The sequence below is a fragment of the Oncorhynchus keta genome, chromosome 23 (genome assembly GCF_023373465.1).
Source record: "Oncorhynchus keta strain PuntledgeMale-10-30-2019 chromosome 23, Oket_V2, whole genome shotgun sequence".
In the NCBI taxonomy this organism is placed as follows: domain Eukaryota; kingdom Metazoa; phylum Chordata; class Actinopteri; order Salmoniformes; family Salmonidae; genus Oncorhynchus; species Oncorhynchus keta.
The window spans coordinates 34,965,772-34,984,795 of record NC_068443.1 but is presented as its reverse complement, the minus strand read 5'-3'; the positions used below and the strand labels follow the sequence as shown (position 1 = coordinate 34,984,795).

At 41.9% G+C, this 19,024-nt stretch overlaps 2 protein-coding genes and 1 long non-coding RNA gene across 3 annotated transcripts; 1 reads left to right on the top strand and 2 right to left on the bottom strand.

Annotated features, from left to right (window-relative positions):
* Positions 1-660: 660 nt before the first annotated feature.
* On the bottom strand, positions 661-2,463 carry LOC118402556 (leucine-rich repeat-containing protein 53-like). The gene is made up of 3 exons (XM_035800767.2): positions 1,854-2,463; positions 1,557-1,749; positions 661-1,359 (listed from the first exon to the last, which is right to left on the bottom strand). Exons 1-3 carry the CDS (start codon positions 2,454-2,456, stop codon positions 782-784), a joined length of 1,374 nt encoding a protein of 457 aa, XP_035656660.2. The 5' UTR covers positions 2,457-2,463; the 3' UTR covers positions 661-781.
* Positions 2,464-10,860: 8,397 nt separating this feature from the next.
* Positions 10,861-13,273, bottom strand: LOC118401704 (uncharacterized). Its single transcript, XR_004829335.2, has 4 exons — positions 12,940-13,273; positions 12,694-12,808; positions 12,378-12,522; positions 10,861-12,113 (listed from the first exon to the last, which is right to left on the bottom strand). It is a non-coding gene; the product is annotated as an uncharacterized LOC118401704 (long non-coding RNA).
* Positions 13,274-13,358: 85 nt separating this feature from the next.
* On the top strand, positions 13,359-18,674 carry tyw3 (tRNA-yW synthesizing protein 3 homolog (S. cerevisiae)). The gene is made up of 4 exons (XM_035799284.2): positions 13,359-13,749; positions 14,344-14,415; positions 14,538-14,671; positions 14,856-18,674. The coding sequence occupies exons 1-4, from the start codon at positions 13,642-13,644 to the stop codon at positions 14,974-14,976; spliced, it is 435 nt and encodes a 144-aa protein (XP_035655177.1). The 5' UTR covers positions 13,359-13,641; the 3' UTR covers positions 14,977-18,674.
* Positions 18,675-19,024: the final 350 nt, after the last annotated feature.

The following is a 19,024-nucleotide window of genomic DNA, read 5'->3' as shown; positions in this document are numbered from 1 at the left end:
TACATCTAAGTATGAACACCGGGAAAGACAGTGTTAGATAAATCTTTGATAATCTGAAGTTTGTGTGTCTGTCAATGACGTATTGTACTGTCTGTAGTCTAGTTTTCTTTAATACTCATACTTTTCCCTTCATTCTCCCATTCTAACAGTTTATGCCGTTTTAATGGATGTCACGCTCCTTGCTTAGCGACTGGGTTTGGGAGTAAATGATTACATGTAATCAGTTACTTGTAATCTGATTACAAAGAAACTGCAATCAGTTACGTTACCAGCTAAAATATTGTAATCAGATACTTTTAAAAAACTAGATGATTACTTCTTTAATTATTTTTCAATTCAGAAAGGATGTTTTGCGGAAAAAAAAAAAAAAAATATGAAATCTGTTTTCTCAATGACATTCAATTCAGCATTGAAAAAAGTTTAAGTTTTTCCACCTGAGCGAGTCTGACCACAAATCAGAGACCACTAAGATGACACACTAGTAAATGCGTTTGATGCCTTTTTGTCTTCTTCAATTGCTGAAAGTAATCAGATTACGTTACTGAGTTTGGGTAATCCAAAAGTTGCATTACTGATTACAATGCACCATCTGGTTGCATCACTGTCTGGTATGGGGGTAGTGCTAACAGCCCAGTACATCACTGGGGCCAAGCTTCCTGCCATCCGGGACCTCTATACCAGGCGGTGTCAGAGGAAGGCACTAAAAATTGTCAAAGACTCCACCCTACTCATAGACTGTTCTCCCTGCTACCGCAAGGCAAGCGGTACCGGAGCGCCAAGTCTAGGTCCAAGAGGCTTCTAAACAGCTTCTACCCCCAAGCCATGAGACTCCTAAACATCTAGTCAAATGGATACCCAGACTATTCACCAAAACATGCTTACCTTCCATCTTCGAGATCAGTGCTTGCGTTGGCATATGTCTCCTCCTCTCATCTGTCATGGCCAGCCTCTCCATCTTATTGGGCTGGGCTCCTCCCTGCCTGAGCATGTCCAGGGTGTTCATGTGTTCATCTCCTCCCCCCTGTTCCACTGCAGACCCAGTGACTGCAGGGCCACAGTGGGGGCGTGTAAAATGGCGGCCGACTTTACCCATCCTCAGATCATACATGGCTCTCTCCCTTTCCCAGGGCTGAAGGTGGCTGCCTTGCTGGTTGCTATTGGGGAGCATCAGCTTGGTTTCCAGTCCCATTTGAGCCAGGTGAAGGGCTTGGTTCTCCCTGCTCGGATCCCAGTGAGGGACTGTTTGGGTTGGTGCTGTCCTCCTATTCTCCTCCTCCTTAGCTCCATTCCGGTCTCTCTTGTTCGTCTCCAGTTTGTGGTAAATTATGTACACCACAGCTAGGGTGAGTCCAACACCACCTTTAAATGATTAGCATAGTTATGAGTTACAGCCGACTGACTAAGGATTTATGCAAGGGGATAAAAGAGAAAACACACTGTACTTTACCGTGTTGAATTATACAGAAGCCAATCAATTTCACATACTGTATTTACCACTATTGAAGAAGAGAAAAGTTACATCTGGCCATTGATGAAATAGTTCCTGAGGTACTGACCAGCGAAGCAGAAGGCAGCTGCCAGAGCCAGGTCTCTGGTGTAGCGCTGAGGAGAGACGGAGTTCTTGGCCTCCACCTGCACTGTGATGTTCTGATTGGGTGGAACACAGTTGGCCTCCGTCAGCTCCAGCACCGTCTTCACTGCCGGGTTGTCAGCACTCACACAGACCATCCTACGCCCGTTGAACAGCACCTGAACAAGAACAACAAACATTATTTAGCGCCTTTTCATACAATGTGCAGTCCAAATAATATCCGTATATGAAAAGACAACAACAAGAGGTTAAAACAAACAACCTTATCCGGAGCCTCCATATAGCTGGTGAGGAAAGACGCCAGCTCCCTCAGCTCACACGTACAGTTCCACCTGTTCAGTTCCAGGTTGAGACTAGTTAGCCAAGACAGGTAGGAAAATGCTTCAGGCAGGGCGTTTCGGAGCTGATTCCTGGACAGATCCAGACTACGGAGCTCCGGTAGTCCCCGGAAGCTATCCCTCCCCAGATATGTTATCAGATTATCGGACAGATCCAGTGTCTCCAGCGCCCGGAGGTCGGCCGAGGCAAAGGTAGTGGCGTCCAGCCTGGTGAGGCGGTTCCCCCCCAGCTGCAGTGTCCGCAGGGCCCTGGCGGCGTGGAACCAGGAGCCTTTGACTTCCCTCAGGGCATTGTTCCCCAGCTGGAGGATCTCCAACCTGGGCAGCCAGGAGAAGGTGGCCCTGTCCAGGGTCTGGCTGGAGAGGTGGTTGTGGTCCAGGAGGAGGGTGTGGAGGATGGTGAGATTTTGGAAGGCGTCGTGGGTGAGGGTGGTGATAGCGTTGTGGCTCAGGGACAGCACGGTCATGTTGGACATGTCAGAAAGGAAGTGGCGGTCCACAGAGACGATGGCGCCATCGGTCAGCATCAGGGCCTTGGTGGTCTCAGGGGCCTCTAGATGGGGAAGAAAACATACACCCGTCAGTCAATCATTACTGCTTTAATAGGGCCGGCTACACAGATAGCCGACACAAAGAGTCAGGATCTTTATGATAGCCATAGGCTAGCATGGTGCCAAACATTCCGGAAAAAAAAATTCTCAAATAAATGCCATCTTTCCATCAGTAGACAACAATATTTGTTCATCTCAACTCGGTCAATGCTCGTTCTTACCTATGAAGTTGGAGAGCTTGTGGCAGATGACAGCGTCGTCAGAGCACACCACACAGGAAGCTGGACATGAAGAGAGGCACTGGGTGCGTGTGATTGACAGCATCAGCATCAGGAGAACACCTGGGTTTCACCAAGGATGCATGCACACACAAACAGCTGGTTAGCTTGGGAGGGGGAATGGTATACCTAAATGCAGTGTTACTGTGTTTCTTGTCAATATGTTTAGTATCCTAGCTGTTCATACATTCCATAGGCTTACATTGTAATGTAAAGCATTAATCCAATAGCTGTACAGCACATGTGTAGAAAGAGAATATACCTTCTATTTATTCAATATTGACATATGGGTGTTTTAAGGGTATGGTAGACTTACTTCTCATGGTTTGGTTATTGGCCAGGCTGCATGTTTTTTTGTTTGCTCATCCATGAAAGTGGTCTCAGGGAATCATCGTCTTAAAGCTTAAAGCATCATCTGGTCTTAACTGCTTCACGGGCCTAGTGTTACTGCTCCTACGGACAAAAATACAATATCTAATTATTATATTGCTAAAAACACATTCAGCTCAGTAACAAATATTTTTGCTCATTTGCCAGGGGAGACCAATCAAACTGGAGGAAAAGCGATGGTAACAATCTGGGAGTAATATATATGCCATTTAGCAGACGCTTTTATCCAAAGCGACTTACAGTCATGTGTGCATACATTCTACGTATGGGTGGTCCCGGGAGTCGAACCCACTACCCTGGCGTTACAAGCGCCATGCTCTACCAACTGAGCTACAGAAGGACCAGAAGGACCAGTAATGCAGCATGCATGGAGTCTATTCAGTTCACTCATGTTACATGTGTGTTTATCAGTCATAGCGGGACTAGCAACAGCTGCCATGTACACAGTGACCAGATAGGGGGAATCCAGTGGTGGAGAAAGTATTCAATTGTTGATAGAAAATGACTCAAGTAAAAGTCACCCAGTAAAATGCTACTTGAGCAAAAGTATTTGGTTTTAAATATACTCAAGTTTCAAAAGTACATGTAATTGCTAAAATATACTTAAAAGGAAATAGTTGACATAGTCCCAAAATGTTTTGCTTGTCAGCAATCAAGTTTAAGATACAGTATGTAACTTTCAAAAGTATGTTGCATTTTGAGTCATATGATGCTGCGTTTTGCATCATGTAAAATACATCAGTGGAGGATTTCTGTATTTTGAAAATGACATATCTTGAAAACTTGATTGCTGACAACCAAAACACTTTGGGACTATGTCAACAAATAGACTAATGAAACAAATACTAAAATATAGATTTGGGTGGAATTTTCCTTAAAGTATCAAAAGTAAAAATCATTTCAAATTCAAGTTTAGCAAACCAGATGGCACAATTGTTTTGTTTTTTAAATTTACGGATAGCCAGGGGCACACTCCAATACTCAAACATAATTTACAAATGTTTTTAGTGAGTGTGTTTAGTGAGTCCGCCATATCAGAGGCGGTAGAGGGGTGACCAAGGATGTCCTTTTGAGTGTGTGAATTGGGCAATTTTCCTGTCCTGCTAAGCTTTCAAAGTAAACAAATAAAACGTTTTATGTTTTCTTTAGGAATGTAGTAAATGTAACAGTTGTCAAAAATGTATATAGTAAAGTACAGATACCCCCCAAAAACTACTTAAGTGATCCTTTAAACAATTTTTTTTACTTAAGTACTTTCCAGCACTCTGGGAATCTTAGATGGGGCTGACACCTACGGTGTCAGGTTTCTGTGGAGGCTGTTCATGTAAACTGTCTCCTCAACTCACCACCAGGACAGAGAAACAGGTCTGTGGGACAAGCATGTAAACACCCCTCGCACTGGGCCATGTATCATCTGGGCCCTGTATTTTACTTCCCAGGATCAGATCGATCTGGCTGTTTTTGAGCCTTTTTTTCAGAAAAGAATCAGATCATTCTGATCAAGATCACAGAATCCGGACTTTCAGTGCTTTGAACAGTCATTATGCCGATTCTGTTGCAAAACGTTTCTTAAACGGGATCAAACAGGGAGGGACTTATCTGAATCTGTGCAATAGACACTAATTTTCGTAGCAAAACAAAATGTTTTGCAACTGTTTGGAGTAGTGACCCAAGGCTTACACCTTTCCATCAGTTGAATAGGTTGTGTTACTACTTCTACACCGTCATAGGGAAAAAGATGAGTCAACTACATGAATTAAAGTATGATAAAAAATATCAGATCTTTCATATCACTTATAAGATGCATTTATTTGGCACTTCTCAATATAACAACTGACCACCTACCTACAGTGGATTCAGAAATGATTCAGACCACTTTGACGTTTTCTACATGTTGTTATGTTACAGCCTTATTATAAAATGGATAGAATAAAATTAAATAATCAATCTACACACACTACCCCATAACGACAAAGTGAAAAAACATTTAAAATGTGGGCAAATTTATAAAAAATAAAAAACAGAAATACCTTATTTACATAAGTATTCAGACCCTTTGCTATGAGACTCGAAATTGAGCTCAGGTGCATCCTGTTTCCATTGATCATCTTTGAGATGTTTCTGCAACTTGGTGTCCACCTGTGATAAATTCAATTGATTGGACATGATTTGAAAAGGCACACACCTGTCTATATAAGGTTCCACAGTTGACAGTGCATGTCAGAGCAAAAAACAAGCCATGAGGTCGAAAGAACTGTCCGTAGAGCTCAGAGACAGGATTGTGTCGAGGCACAGATCTGGGGAAGGGTACCAAAAGATTTCTGCAGCATTGAAGGTCCTCAAGAACAGTGGTCTCCATCAGTCCTAAATGGAAGAAGTTTGGAACAACCAAGACTCTTCCTAAAACTGGTCGCCCGGCCAAACTGAGCAATCTGGGGAGAAGGGCCTTGGTCAGGGAGGTAACCCAAAACCCAATGGTCACTCTAACAGAGCTCCTCTGTAGAGATGGGAGAACCTTCCACAAGGACAACCATCTCTGCAGCACTCCACCAATCAGGCCTCTATGGTAGAGTGGCCAGACGGAAGCCACTCCTCAGTAAAAGGCACATGACAGCCCACTTGGAATTTGACAAAAGTTACCTAAAGACACTCAGACCATGAAACAAGATTCTCTGATCTGATAAAACCAAGATTGAACTCCTTGGCCTAAATGCCAAGCGTCACGTCTGGAGGAAACCTGGCACCATCCCTATGGTGAACCATGGTGGTGGCAGCATCATGCTGTGGGGATGTTTTTCAGTGGCAGGGAATGGGAGACTAGTCAGGATCGATGGGGAAGATATAGGGAGCAAAGTACAGAGATCCTTGGTGAAAACTGCTCCAGAGCTCTCAATGACCTTTAGCACACAGCCAAGACAACGCAGGAGTGGTTTCAGGACAAGTCTCTGAATGTCGTTGAGTAGCCCAGCCAGAGCCCAGACTAGAACCCGATTGAACATCTCTGGAAAGACCTGAAAATAGCTGTGCAGCGATGCTCCCCATCCAACCTGATAGAGCTTGAGACGATCTGCAGAGAAGAATGGGAGAAACTCCCCAAATACACGTGTGCCAAGCTTGTAGCGTCATACCCAAGAAGAAAGTACAGAGTAGAGTCTGAATACTTGTGTAAATGTGTTATTATATTATTTGTAATACATTTGTAAACATTTCTAAAAAACTTTTTTTTCTTTGTCATTAATGGGATAGTGTGTATATTGACGAGGGAAAAAACTATTTGATCCATTTTAGAATACACTTGTAAGGTAACAAAATGTTAATTCTGATTTAAAAGTCAGATTGAATTACTAAATTCCTATCCTGAGGATCAAAATCAAATGTTTGTTTTTTTGGCAATCGGATAACATTTGATCCTATCCGATTGCCAAAATCTGATCAGATCAAACTGGGTTCAACTGTTGTTGAGTGTTCAGATTGAGGGGCACTACAAAACTACTTCAAAACAGGACCTGACGATTGTAACCACATTGTTTTTCTTCAAAATAGTACCAGATATTTTGACTTGTAACCAAAGTGGATCCCTTTTTGGTGCTATATAGAACCCTTCAAGTTCAATAAAGAACCATGCTCATAAGGTTTTAAATGGAACCTGCATGGTGCTATAAAGAACCCTTTCCTAAGGTTCCATTAAAAAAAACAGTAAAAAAGGTTGCATATAGCACCAAAACAGGGTTCCACTATGGTTACACCCCTTTTATATATAGAACCCTTTTTTATGGTTATTTATAGAACGTTATGGAGAATGGTTCTATAAAGAAACGTTCTCAGTCTGAAAGGTTCTTTGTAGATCCTTTTCAAGAAACATAAACGTTTATTTTTATTCTGATCAGCCATATTATATTGTTAAAATTCCATAGGTGTTGTTATTGTGTTAATTGACAAGTTAAATCAAGTGCGCAACCTCTGGAACAGGTGGGGGTCCCCTGAGGAGGGAATTGAGAACCACTGACTGATTTAGTCAACCTTTCTTAATTGGCACAAGGCCATACATAAGTGAGTCTTTCACAAGACATCGTCACTGCCCATAGTCATACACAGTTGAAGTCGGAAGTTTACATACACCTAAGCCAAATACATTTAAACTCAGTTTTTCACAATTCCTGACATTTAATCCTAGTAAAAATTCCCTGTCTTAGGTCAGTTAGGATCACCAGTTTATTTTAAGTATGTGAAATGTTAGAATAATAGTAGAGAATGATTTATTTCAGCTTTCATTTCTATCATCACATTTCCAGTGGGCCAGAAGTACACTCAATTAGTTTTTGGTAGCATTGCCTTTAAATTGTTTAACTTGGGTCAAAAATTTTGGGTAGCCTTCCACAGGCTTCCCACAATAAGTTGGGTGAATTTTGGCCCATTCCTCCTGACAGAGCTGGTGTAACTGAGTCAGGTTTGTAGGCCTCCTTGCTCGCACACACTTTTTCTGTTCTGCCTACACATTTTCTATAGGATTGAGGTCAGGGCTTTGTGATGGCCACTCCAATACCTTGTCTTTCCTTAAGCCATTTTGCCACATCTTTGGAAGTATGCTTGGGGTCATTGTCCATTTGGAAGACCCATTTGCGTCCAAGCTTTAACTTCCTGACTGATGTCTTGAGATGTTGCTTCAATATAGCCACATAATTTTCCTTTGTCATGATGCCATCTATTTTGTGAAGTGCACCAGTCCCTCCTGCAGCAAAGCACCCCCACAACATGATGCTGCCACCCCCGTGCTTCATGGCTGGGATGGTGTTCTTCGGCTTGCAAGCCCCCCCTTTTTCCTCCAAACATAACGATGGTCATTAATGGCCAAACAGTTCTGTTTGTTTCATCAGACCAGAGGACATTTTTCCAAAAAGTACGATCTTTGTCCCCATGTGCAGTTGCAAACCGTAGTCTGGCTTTTTTATGGCGGTTTTGGAGTGTTGGCTTCTTCCTTGCTGAGCGGCCTTTCAGGTTATGTTGATATAGGACTCGTTTTACTGTGGATATAGATACTTTTGTACCTGTTTCCTCCAGCATCTTCACAAGGTCCTTTGCTGTTGTTCTGTGGTTGATTTGCACTTTTCGCACCAAAGTACGTTCATCTCTAGGAGACAGAACGCATCTCCTTCCTGAGCAGCATGATGGCTGCGTGGTCCCATGGTGTTTATACTTGCGTACTATTATTTGTACAGATGAACGTGGTACCTTCAGGCATTTGGAAATTGCTCTCAATGATGAACCAGACTTGTGGAGGTCTACAAAAACAAATTTCCCACCATAATTTGCAAATAAATACATTAAAAATCCTACAATGTGATTTTCTGGATTTTTTCTTCTTAATTTTGTCTGTCACAGTTGAAGTGTACCTATGATGAAAATTACAGGCCTCATCTTTTTAAGTGGGAGAACTTGCACAATTGGTGGCTGACTAAATACTTTTTTGCCACACTGTATATAAATAATTGAACACAACACAGTAGATAAACTCAAATCAAATGTTATTTGTCACATGCGCCAAATACAACAGTGAAATGCTTACTTACAAGCCCTTAACCAACAATGCAGTTTTAAGAAAAATAAAAAATAAAAGTAACAAATAATTAGAGCAGCAGTAAAATAACAATAGCAAGGCTATATACAGGGGGTGCAGGTACAGAGTCAATGTGTGGGAGCACCGGTTAGCCAAGGTAATTAGGGTAATATGTACATGTAGTTAAAGTGACTATGCATAGATAATTAACAGTAGCAGCAGTGTAAAAGAGGGGGGGGGCAATGCAAATAGTCTGGGTAGCCATTTGATTAGCTGGTCAGGAGTCTTATGGCTTGTGGGTAGAAGCTATGGACTGGAATGATACTCTCACTCACATTTGTGCAAAAAGAGCTGTGGGCAAACCAAGGCCCCAAGTTTTCTAATGAGCCACCTCCCATACATTTTAATGATCACTAAAAGAGCAGAGAACCCTTTTGTGAACTGTAAAGAACCATTGAAGAGCTCAAGGGTTATCTGAGTCATTATAGTTCCACATAGAACCATCACCCATCCCAAAGAACACTTGAGGAACCTTCACTGTTCAGTGTGTATAAATGTACAAGAAGCGTCAGCATCCTATAAGTACCATATAAGTGACAGCAACAAAGAAACATTATCTAGATCATAAACAAGTCTTACCTGCAGGCCTACATGGACCAGAGAATCAAACAGTACAAAAATACCGCCGGACTGCACACAGATCAGCTGCTAGTCCATTACAGGTAATAAACATCATTTCTCATTGTGCTTCATCATGTCGATGTTGACCCGCCCAGGTTACGGTAGTCAGTTCTACTGTGTCACAGTCAACAGTCTGTGTTCCTATTGGAGAGGCTGGGTAAGGTTACCTGTGCTCCTCTGGGCATGCTCAGTCCACAGGGGCTGTCACCCGAGATGGCATGGATGGGACGGTGTCATACGCACCCCTGACTTCTCTTGTACCTGATAGAGGTAAAATACTGTGCACTTCAACTCTAGTAATCTGAAACAGGGGGCCTTCCCTTTGTAACAATTTAGAAAAATGCCATTCAGATTTTCTTATGGCCAGTGAGCAATTGAAATGATTCGACCCAATGCATCTAAATGACAACAAATGCACATGATTAAAGACAGGCAGATAACCAAAAGTGAGCACCGTCGTCTTCGTCTGTGGCAAGATGTCAAGCAACGTCAATTCCATATGCATGAAACGCTTCCTCCACGACCTCATGTACAGTAATCAGAATTTCATCCTCTATGTCGATCAGTAACATGTAACAGTAAGTAGGTAGGCACTGGTAGGTATGGAAAACTATCTCAAAATAGAATACTGGTAAATTGACTATAGCTAGATATAATTCCAATGCCTTGGTTGACAATAGGAAAACAAGAGCAGTTTTTACAAGGCTAAAGGAGAAGTATTACTCATTCAATATATCCTGATAAAGTGGCCTGGGAAAAAGAGCGGGATAGTAAATTCTATTTCTGTCATGGGCAAAGGAGTTCAAAAGGTGTTTCGATCCTATTCAAAAACAATCTAGATCATGAGGTGCAATCCATTAAATAATATCCTCAAGGAAGATGGATTCAAATAACTGTATTCTATTGGTAGGGGACTACAACAGTTTTAAGCATGTCAATATACCGTAAAGGGAATCATACTACCATCTACAACCCTCTGGTGCTCAAAGAGATTATGAATATTATGGACACATTGGAGTCTACAGTCAGATGCAGTATCCCACTCAGGTCCATTTTGGGGCCTATTCTGTTCCTAATCTCATGCTCCCTCTCGGCCATATCCCCAGAGACTACAACATCAACTTCCACAGCTAGGCTGATGATACCCAAATATACACTGATGTATGTAAAACATTAAGAACATGAATCCAGGTGAATCCACGTGAAAGCTATGAATGGGCAAAACAAAAGATTTAAGTGCCTTTGAGTGGGTGTTCCTAATGTTTGGTATACTACGTAAAAGTGAAAAAGAGTATTGATTGAGGATCGAATGCGATCAGATCATCAACTTACAGTGCCTTCAGAAAGTATTCATACCCCTTGACTTATTCCACATTTTGTTGTGTTACAGCCTGAATTCAAAATTGATTATTTTTTTAAATCTTACCCATATACATACACTACTGCATAATGATGAAGTGAAAAGATGTTTATAGAAATGTTTGCAAATTTATTGAAATACAGAAATACAGAAATATCTCATTTACATAAGTGCCACACCCCTGAGTCAATACTATGCAGAAGCACATTTGGCAGTGATTACAGCTGTGACCCTTTCTGGGTAAGTCTCTAAGAGCTTTCTACAACTGGAATTTTATCTTCAAAATTCTTCATGCTCTGTCAAATTGGTTGTTGATCATTGATCATTGCTAGACAACCATTTTCAGGTCTTGCCATAGATTTTCAAGTAGAGTTAAGTTAAAACTGTAACACGGTCACTTGGGAACATTCACTGTCTTCTTGGTAAGCAACTCCAGTGTAGATTTGGCCTTGTGTTTTAGGTTATTGTCCTGCTGAAAGGTGAATTCATCTCCCAGTGTCTGGTGGAAAGCAGACTGAACCAGGTTTTCCTCTAGGATTTTGCCTGCTCCATTCCGTTTCTTTATCCTGAAAAACTCCCCAGTCCTTAATGATTACAATCATACCCATAACAAGATGCAGCCACCACTATGCTTGAAAATATGGAGAGTGGTACTCAGTAATGTGTTGTAATGGATTTTCCCCAAACATAACACTTTTTATTCAGTGCAAAAAGTTAATTGCTTTGCCACATTTTTTGCATTATTACTTTGGTGCCTTGTTGCAAACAGGATGCATGTTTTGGAATATTTTTACTCTGTACAGGCTTCCTTCTCTTCACTCTGTCAATTAGGTTAGTATTGGGGAATAACTACAATGTTGTTCATCCATCCTCAGTTTTTCCCCTATCACAGCCATTAAACTCAGTAACTCTGTTAAAGTCACCATTGGCTTCATGGGTGGGGGACCATTCTTGACACACACTGGAAACTGTTGAGAGTGAAAAATACATCAGCGTTGCAGTTCTTGACACAAACCGGTGTGCCTGGCACCTTCTACCATTACCCGGTTCAAAGGCACTGAACTGTTTTGTCTTGCCCATTCACCCTCTGAATGCCACACATACACAATCCATGTCTCAATTGTCCCAAGGCTTAAAAATCCTTCTATAACTTGCCTCCTCCTGTTCATCAACACTGATTGAAGTGGAGTTAACAAGTGACATCAATAAGGGATCATAGCTTTCCCCTGGATTCATGTGGTCAGTCTATGTCATGGAAAGAGCATTCTATGTGAGCTCCGTTCTTCAGGGCAAGCTTCAGTCCCTCTGCGGTCCCTGCTGTCCCCAGGACCCTCAGACCCAAGGCCACCTGACACGCTGCACACTCCCACCTGACAGATACACACCACCAAGTAGACGTCACAAACGCTGAGCCGTATTTAATCAACCCCATAAAGGTAATTTGAATTAATTTGATCTTCATAAATCAAAATGATAAACAAAATATACAAAAAAAGGCTACTTGTGGTTCATCAGTCTATATTCTTAGGTAGTGCTGGATGCAAAATGTTTCTTAACTACACTAGCATCACATTCCGCATGAGAATACCATCAGTAATCATAATGTAACAGGGATGGATGGAGAAGATCAGCACCTGTAAGTTGGACCCCATCTCCAACAGCCTCCACAACCCCGGACACATCAGTTCCTGGAGTGTAGGGCAGGCTGGGCTTCCTGGTGTAGGTCCCAGAGCATGTGTTGGTCTCCATTGGGTTCACTCCACACACATGGATCAGTACCTGGAGAACACACAGGCTGTTTCATGAGAACCAGACAGAACTACATTCAACTAACATAATACAAAATATAAAACAGCTACAGGTAGAAGTGCAATAGCTAACCATGCAATGTATTTATTGTACTTTAGCAAAAGTAATAGCAAGTTCAAGTTTTTGAATGATTTTATTTACTGGTTTCTGATCAGAATTTGGCGCAGGTATGTACTGTAGGAGCAGTTTCCAAACCGAAGGTCCTCCAAACTTACTCACTCACTCGAATGGCTCTCGTCAACTTGGATGTTGTAATCTGCAAACAAATAGAGTAGTCTTTGTAAATCACGTTAAATGCAGAACGCTGGCAAGCAGCAGTAGAAGACACGAGTGACTTGTGGTCTTTGGACAGTGTCATTAGCTAGCAAGTAAGCCATTTCTTGTTACCTAGCCAGCTAACTTCATTACTTCAGCAGGACGTTTGAGTAGAAACACCATAATGTGTCTAAATACAACTAGCATAAACATATATCAAGGCAATGATAAGGTATGTCAAAACGGACTAATTCATGAGAGAAGTTGTAAGTGGCTGTCCTCCCCTCTGTTGCCTCACGGTGGCGACAGCAGTTCAGTTTTAAACATCCGCGTTTGACCACAGATGATCCATTATAATAACCAGATATGAGAACAAGATTTCCACTAGTCAGCCACAAAGTCCAAATTGGCTCTATTAAACATTCATCAAAACAACCATTTGATTTTTGGTTTTAATATAAGGTTAGCGGTGTGGTTAAGATCAGGGTTAGGTTTAAAATCACATTTTAAGAAGAACTCTACGCTTGGTGAGCGAAAAAAAAACAGTTGCTGGAGAAGACAGATTTTGGGCCCAGCTATCCCTCTCGCTTTACCTCTTCCTCTCTGATTTGACTGATCAGCATTTGACTCTCTCGGCAACCGTAAACGCCTTTTTCATTTGATAAACGTAACATTTTATTCAAAACATTTAGGCAAGCATGCTTGCTTACTAAATGCAAAACGCTGTATATTATAGATGATACAGAGTAATTTACTCTCAAAATCTGTCTGTTAGCTAAAATGGAAAATACATGTATCCAATGGAAGAACCAATGTCTAAACAACATAACTTAGATGTCAGCAAGAAAGGAGGACATCTCACATATTGTTACTGCCATAAACAACTCAGCCTATTATTTCACCACCAGCTCCTGTTCTGGAAGGATTCTTCTCATAGATGGGGTGAGGTTTTTGCTAGCTTTTGTATTATTCCAGTCACTAAATGCCTGCTGCAGCTATATATCTAACTAGTATACCATTGTAAGCTAGTTAGATAGCGAGATAGCTAACCTACTGTCATCCATTACGTTATTCAGATAGCTAGCTACTATGCAAGTCATAGCTACAATGGTGAATCATCCTATTCCTGTGGTGTCTGTCTATTTATCATCTATCCGTCCCAGTTGTTAGACACTCCAGATGTGCAGAAACTGAACTGTCCCTGGCTTTTCATCAAACCAAGAAATGTCATATGGGCGATTTGATGTCTGATTTGGAGATGTCATGTGAAGATACTGTGTTGAAGTTTGAAGTCCAATGTAGACAGCTTGAAGATACACAGCTTCTGGTTGGAGTTTAAAAAAAACCCTCCTGCTCTCTAGTTCTCATTGAAAACACCAGAAAAAAACAGACTCTCCAGACTAGTTTACAACATGTTGCAGGTGGCTCTGTATAGCTTGTTTGTATTAAAACTACTGTACCACGAACTGTGCATGCAATGTGTTGGCCGAAGAACACAGCAGTGATAGTTAATGTAAACTGATGTTTATTTTACAGCACTCTTTGGCAATAAACTCTGGCTTTAGAAACTCTGGATTGACTGTAGACAAGAAGGGCAAAATCATACCGGTTTGTAATTGAGTTTACATTTTTCAATTATTCTTCTGTAATGAAGTGCTTTACTGAAATGCTTGTGTAGCATAAGTTGTTTGTTTTATTCTGTGTGCATTCTCCATGGGATATTTCTCTAGGCAGTCCGAAGTACCCATGGTCTGGTGGTTCCACTGAGCCACAAAGGACAGGTCCTGGTGAAGGAGGACTACATCTACTTCCTGGTGGAAGTAGCCAATCAGAAAATGGAGGAAAATGTCAAACAAATTGAGAGGTAAATTGTCCATGACCAATTACAGCAGCTAGCTCCATAGCATTGTGTCTAAAATGATGATCAAAGTTTAGTTCATGACTTGATTTACAAAAAGCGCTCACAATTTATTGGAATTTAAATAATCTCAGACCTCAACTCTTGAGCTTACGATTCGCTATAGCAACAGTTTTTCATGCGTCAACAGGTTCTACGAGTGGCTACAGTCTGCTTTGCAACCAGCTGAACCTCAAAGCCCAAGTAGACAGGAGACGGAGGAGAAATCTGTTTACAAGCAACGGAGGAAAAGAGGACAGACAAACGTTTAAACAGACACTCAGACAGACGCCTGCCAAGACAACAGAGACATTAATCCAGTTGAGTTTGAGGACTGCTTGGGCAGTGGGCTGGATCTGTTCACATAGACAAATCAAATCAAATACATTTGTATTTGTCACGTGCTTCGTCAACAACGGGTGTAGACACAACAGTGAAATGCTTACTTACGGGCCCTTCCCAACAACGCAGAGACTGTATGTTTGTTTTGCTCCATGTGTAACTCTGTGTTGTTGTATGTGTCGAACTGCTTTGCTTTATCTTGGCCAAAACAAACATACAGTCAATAATGCAGTAGAAAAATAAGTCTATATACAATGTGAGCAAGTGAGGTGAGATAAGGGAGGTAAAGGCAAAAAAGGCCATGGTGGCGAAGTAAATACAATATAGCAAGTAAAACCCTGGAATGGTTGATTTGTAGTGGAAGAATGTGCAAAGTAGAGATAGAAATAACGGGGATTATTTTGCGACATTGCTTATGTTTAGTAAACCTACAGTACCAGTCAAAAGTGGAATCGTATGGAATCATGTAGTAACCAAAAAAGTGATAAACAAATCAAAATATATTCTTCAAAGTAGCCAACCTTTGCATTGATGACAGCTTTGCACACTCTTGGCATTCTCTGAACCAGCTTAATGAGGTAGTCACCTGGAATGCATTTCAATTAACAGGTGCGCCTTGTTAAAAGTTAATTTGTGGAATTTATTTCCTTTTTAATGCGTTTGAGCCAGTCAGTTGTGTTGTGAGAAGGTATGGCTGGTATACAGAATATAGCCCTATTTGGTAAAAGCCCTATTTGGTCCATATTATGGCAAGAACAGCTCAAATAATCAAAGAGAAACAACAGTCCATCATTACTTTAAAACATGACGGTTAGTCAATTTCAAGAACTTTCTTCAAGTGCAGTCGCAAAAAAAAGTGCTGTGATGAAACTGGCTCTCATGAGGACCGCCACAGGAAAGGAAGACCGAGAGTTACCTCTGCAGCAGAGGATAAGTTCGTAAGAGTTACCAGCCTCAGATTTCAGCCCAAATAAATGCTTCACAGAGTTAAAGTAACAGACACATTTCAACATCAACTGTTCAGAGCATACTGTGTGAATCAGGTCTTCATGGTTGAATTGCTGCAATGAAACCACTACTAAAGGACACCAATAATAAGAAGAGACTTGCTTGGGTCAAGAAACATGAGCAATGGACATAAGACCGGTGGACATCTGTAATTTGGTCAGATTTTTGGTTCCAATCGCCGTGTCTTTGTGAGACGCAGAGTAGGTGAACGGATGATCTCTGCATGTGTGGTTCCCACCATGAAGCATGAAGGAGGAGGTGTGATTGTGTTTGTGCTTTACTGGTGACACTGTTTGTGATTTATTTAGAATTCAAGGCACACTTAACCAGCATGGCTACCACAGCATTCTACATCGATACACCATCCCATCTGGTTTGCACTTAGTGTGACTATAATTAGTTTTTCAACCAGACAATGACCCAACACACCTCCAGGATGTGTAACGATTATTTGACCAAGAAGGAGAGTGATGGAGTGCTGTATCAGATAACCTGGCCTCCACAATCACCCAACCTCAACCCAATTGAGATGGTTTGGGATGAATTGGACCGCACACTGAAGGAAAAGCAGCCAACACAAGTACTCAGCATATGTGGGAACTCTTTCAAGACTGTTGGTAAGGAATTCCAGCTGAAGCTGGTTGAGAGAATGCCAGGTGTGTGCAAAGCTGTCATAAAAGCAAAGGGTGGCTACTTTGAAGAATCTCAAATATATTTTGATTTGTTTGACACTTTTTTGGTTACTACATGATTCTATGTGTTATTTTATATATCTGATGTCTTCACTATTATTCTACAATGTAGAAAATAGTAAAAATAAAGAAAAGCCCTTGAATGGGTAGGTGTGTCCAAACCTTTGACTGGCATTGTAAGTATTCAGACCCTTTACTCAGTACTTTGTTGAAGCACCTTTGGCCTCTCTGCAGATCCTCCCAAGCTCTGTCAGGTTGGATGGGGAGTGTCGCTGCACAGCTATTTTCAGGTCTCTCCAGAGATGTTTGATCGGGTTCAAGTCCGGGCTCTGGCTGGGCCACTCAATGACATTCAGAGACTTGTCCCAAAGCCACTCCTGCGTTGTCTTGGCTGTGTGCTTAGGGTCGTTGTCCTGTTGGAAGGTGAGTCTTTGTCTCAGTCTGAGGTCCTGAGCGCTCAGGAGCAGGTTTTCATCAAGGACCTCTTGGTACTTTGCTCCGTTCATCTTTCCCTCGATCCTGACTAGTCTCTCAGTCGCTGCCGCTGAAAAACATAAAGTCAAATAGTTTCAGAAGGCACTGTACCTAGTGATAAAGTGACAAGGCAACAGGATAGATAATAACTAGTAGCAGCAGTGTATGTGATGAGTCAACAAAGTGTCTATGCAGATAGTCCGGGTAGCTATTTAGCAGTCTTATGGCTTGGGGGTAGAAGCTGTTCAGGGTCCTGTTGGTTCCAGACTTGGTGCATCAGTACTTTAGAACTTTTTGAGGGTCTGAGGGCCAACGCCAAATCTTTTCAACCTCGGAACAGGGTTGTTCAGAGATAATCGTTGGTCCCCATAATCATTCTGGAGGACACTCTGTAAAGCTAGTCTAGACAGAGTAAAGAGTGGAGTGTATTCAACTGTGGTGTTATTAATGGACTAAAGCAGAAGGAGGTTTAAAGATCCACCAACCACACATCATTGTAAATATAGTACAAGGTCAATCAAACATAGCCTTAGGACAAAGCATGGAGTGCATCCATATTTGTCCTTTAAGTAAATATACTGTAACTCTAATCTCACTAAAGACTCTACCTCCCTTTGTTTTTGATGACTGGCGCCTGTGTAACATAAAAACAAAGTGCACGTTCGCGTTTGCGTTTGCCTCCCGTGCAACTCCCTCCAGTCTGTTTCAGTTTAATCCACCATCATTGTCTCAAAGTGCACAGAAGAACATACACACATAAGCATACGTACACCCATGTGTGTATGTATTTGAGCTTTCTATTTGAGTACAAAGTTGGCCGCTCTCTGTGTCTTTGCCTGTGAAGAGAGAGGAGATTTAGTACTACAGGGTAATCCATCAACAGACCACCGAGCACCTTTTTCATGTCTGACAGTTGCTCTGATGGGGATATGGCGTGCGGTTAAGAGCCCATTTCCTGAGGATTAGTATCCAGTCAGTCAGGTTCTGTCCAGGCCCGGTTGGTTCCTGCTGCACTCATGCCTCATTAGGGAGACCCGCCTCATTAACCAGGAAGAACTGCACCGGCTCTACTCTGAACCACCAGGAGGCCCAGCTTCATGCCCAGGGTTTCCCCTGGTGTTACACTGTCCATAGGCCTCCTTGTCTGGCTCGGTTGCCCGCCTGTCTGTCTAAAATGATTTTGTCTTCACTTGGTTTCAATAGAACATTTCTATGTCCGAGGCAGTTCAGTGTTTCACCTACTATTCGGAATAAATTTGCCTTCTGAAAATGTGCTTTTCACTACTCTGGAGAGAATCGTACGGAGCACACTGCACTTTGGTTCCATGTTTGGATTTGACTCGAAGAGTAGACTAGAGATGTTTTTTTTAATCTGCATGCCGCAGTATAAACACAGCTGGTCACAAACCTCAAGGTGAATAAGACAAATAAACTTAATATTGTAGAGACACCTGCATGCACACATCATTATTTTGCATGCACCCTTCACTGTTAACAGGCTTACAGGGCCAGGGTGGCTCCTTGCGAGAGATTAGGATTGGCAGTGTGTCTTTAGGCTGGGGGGGGGGGGTGATGGTTTTGAGGAGGGCATACGACCTCTGCAATCAGTGGTGAATTGGGAGTCCTGTCTGATTGTCAAGTGGGCTATTCTGCTACTGATTAGTAACTAGGGTCCTTCACCTGATTGGATGGCCGGACGTCCCCTCAGTGTCTGATTGGATAGCTGGGTGTGCTCCTCAGTCACTCCAAGTAATTATTGCGATTACTGTCAATCTGACCTTAGTTGGACAATCTACTCCCCCTT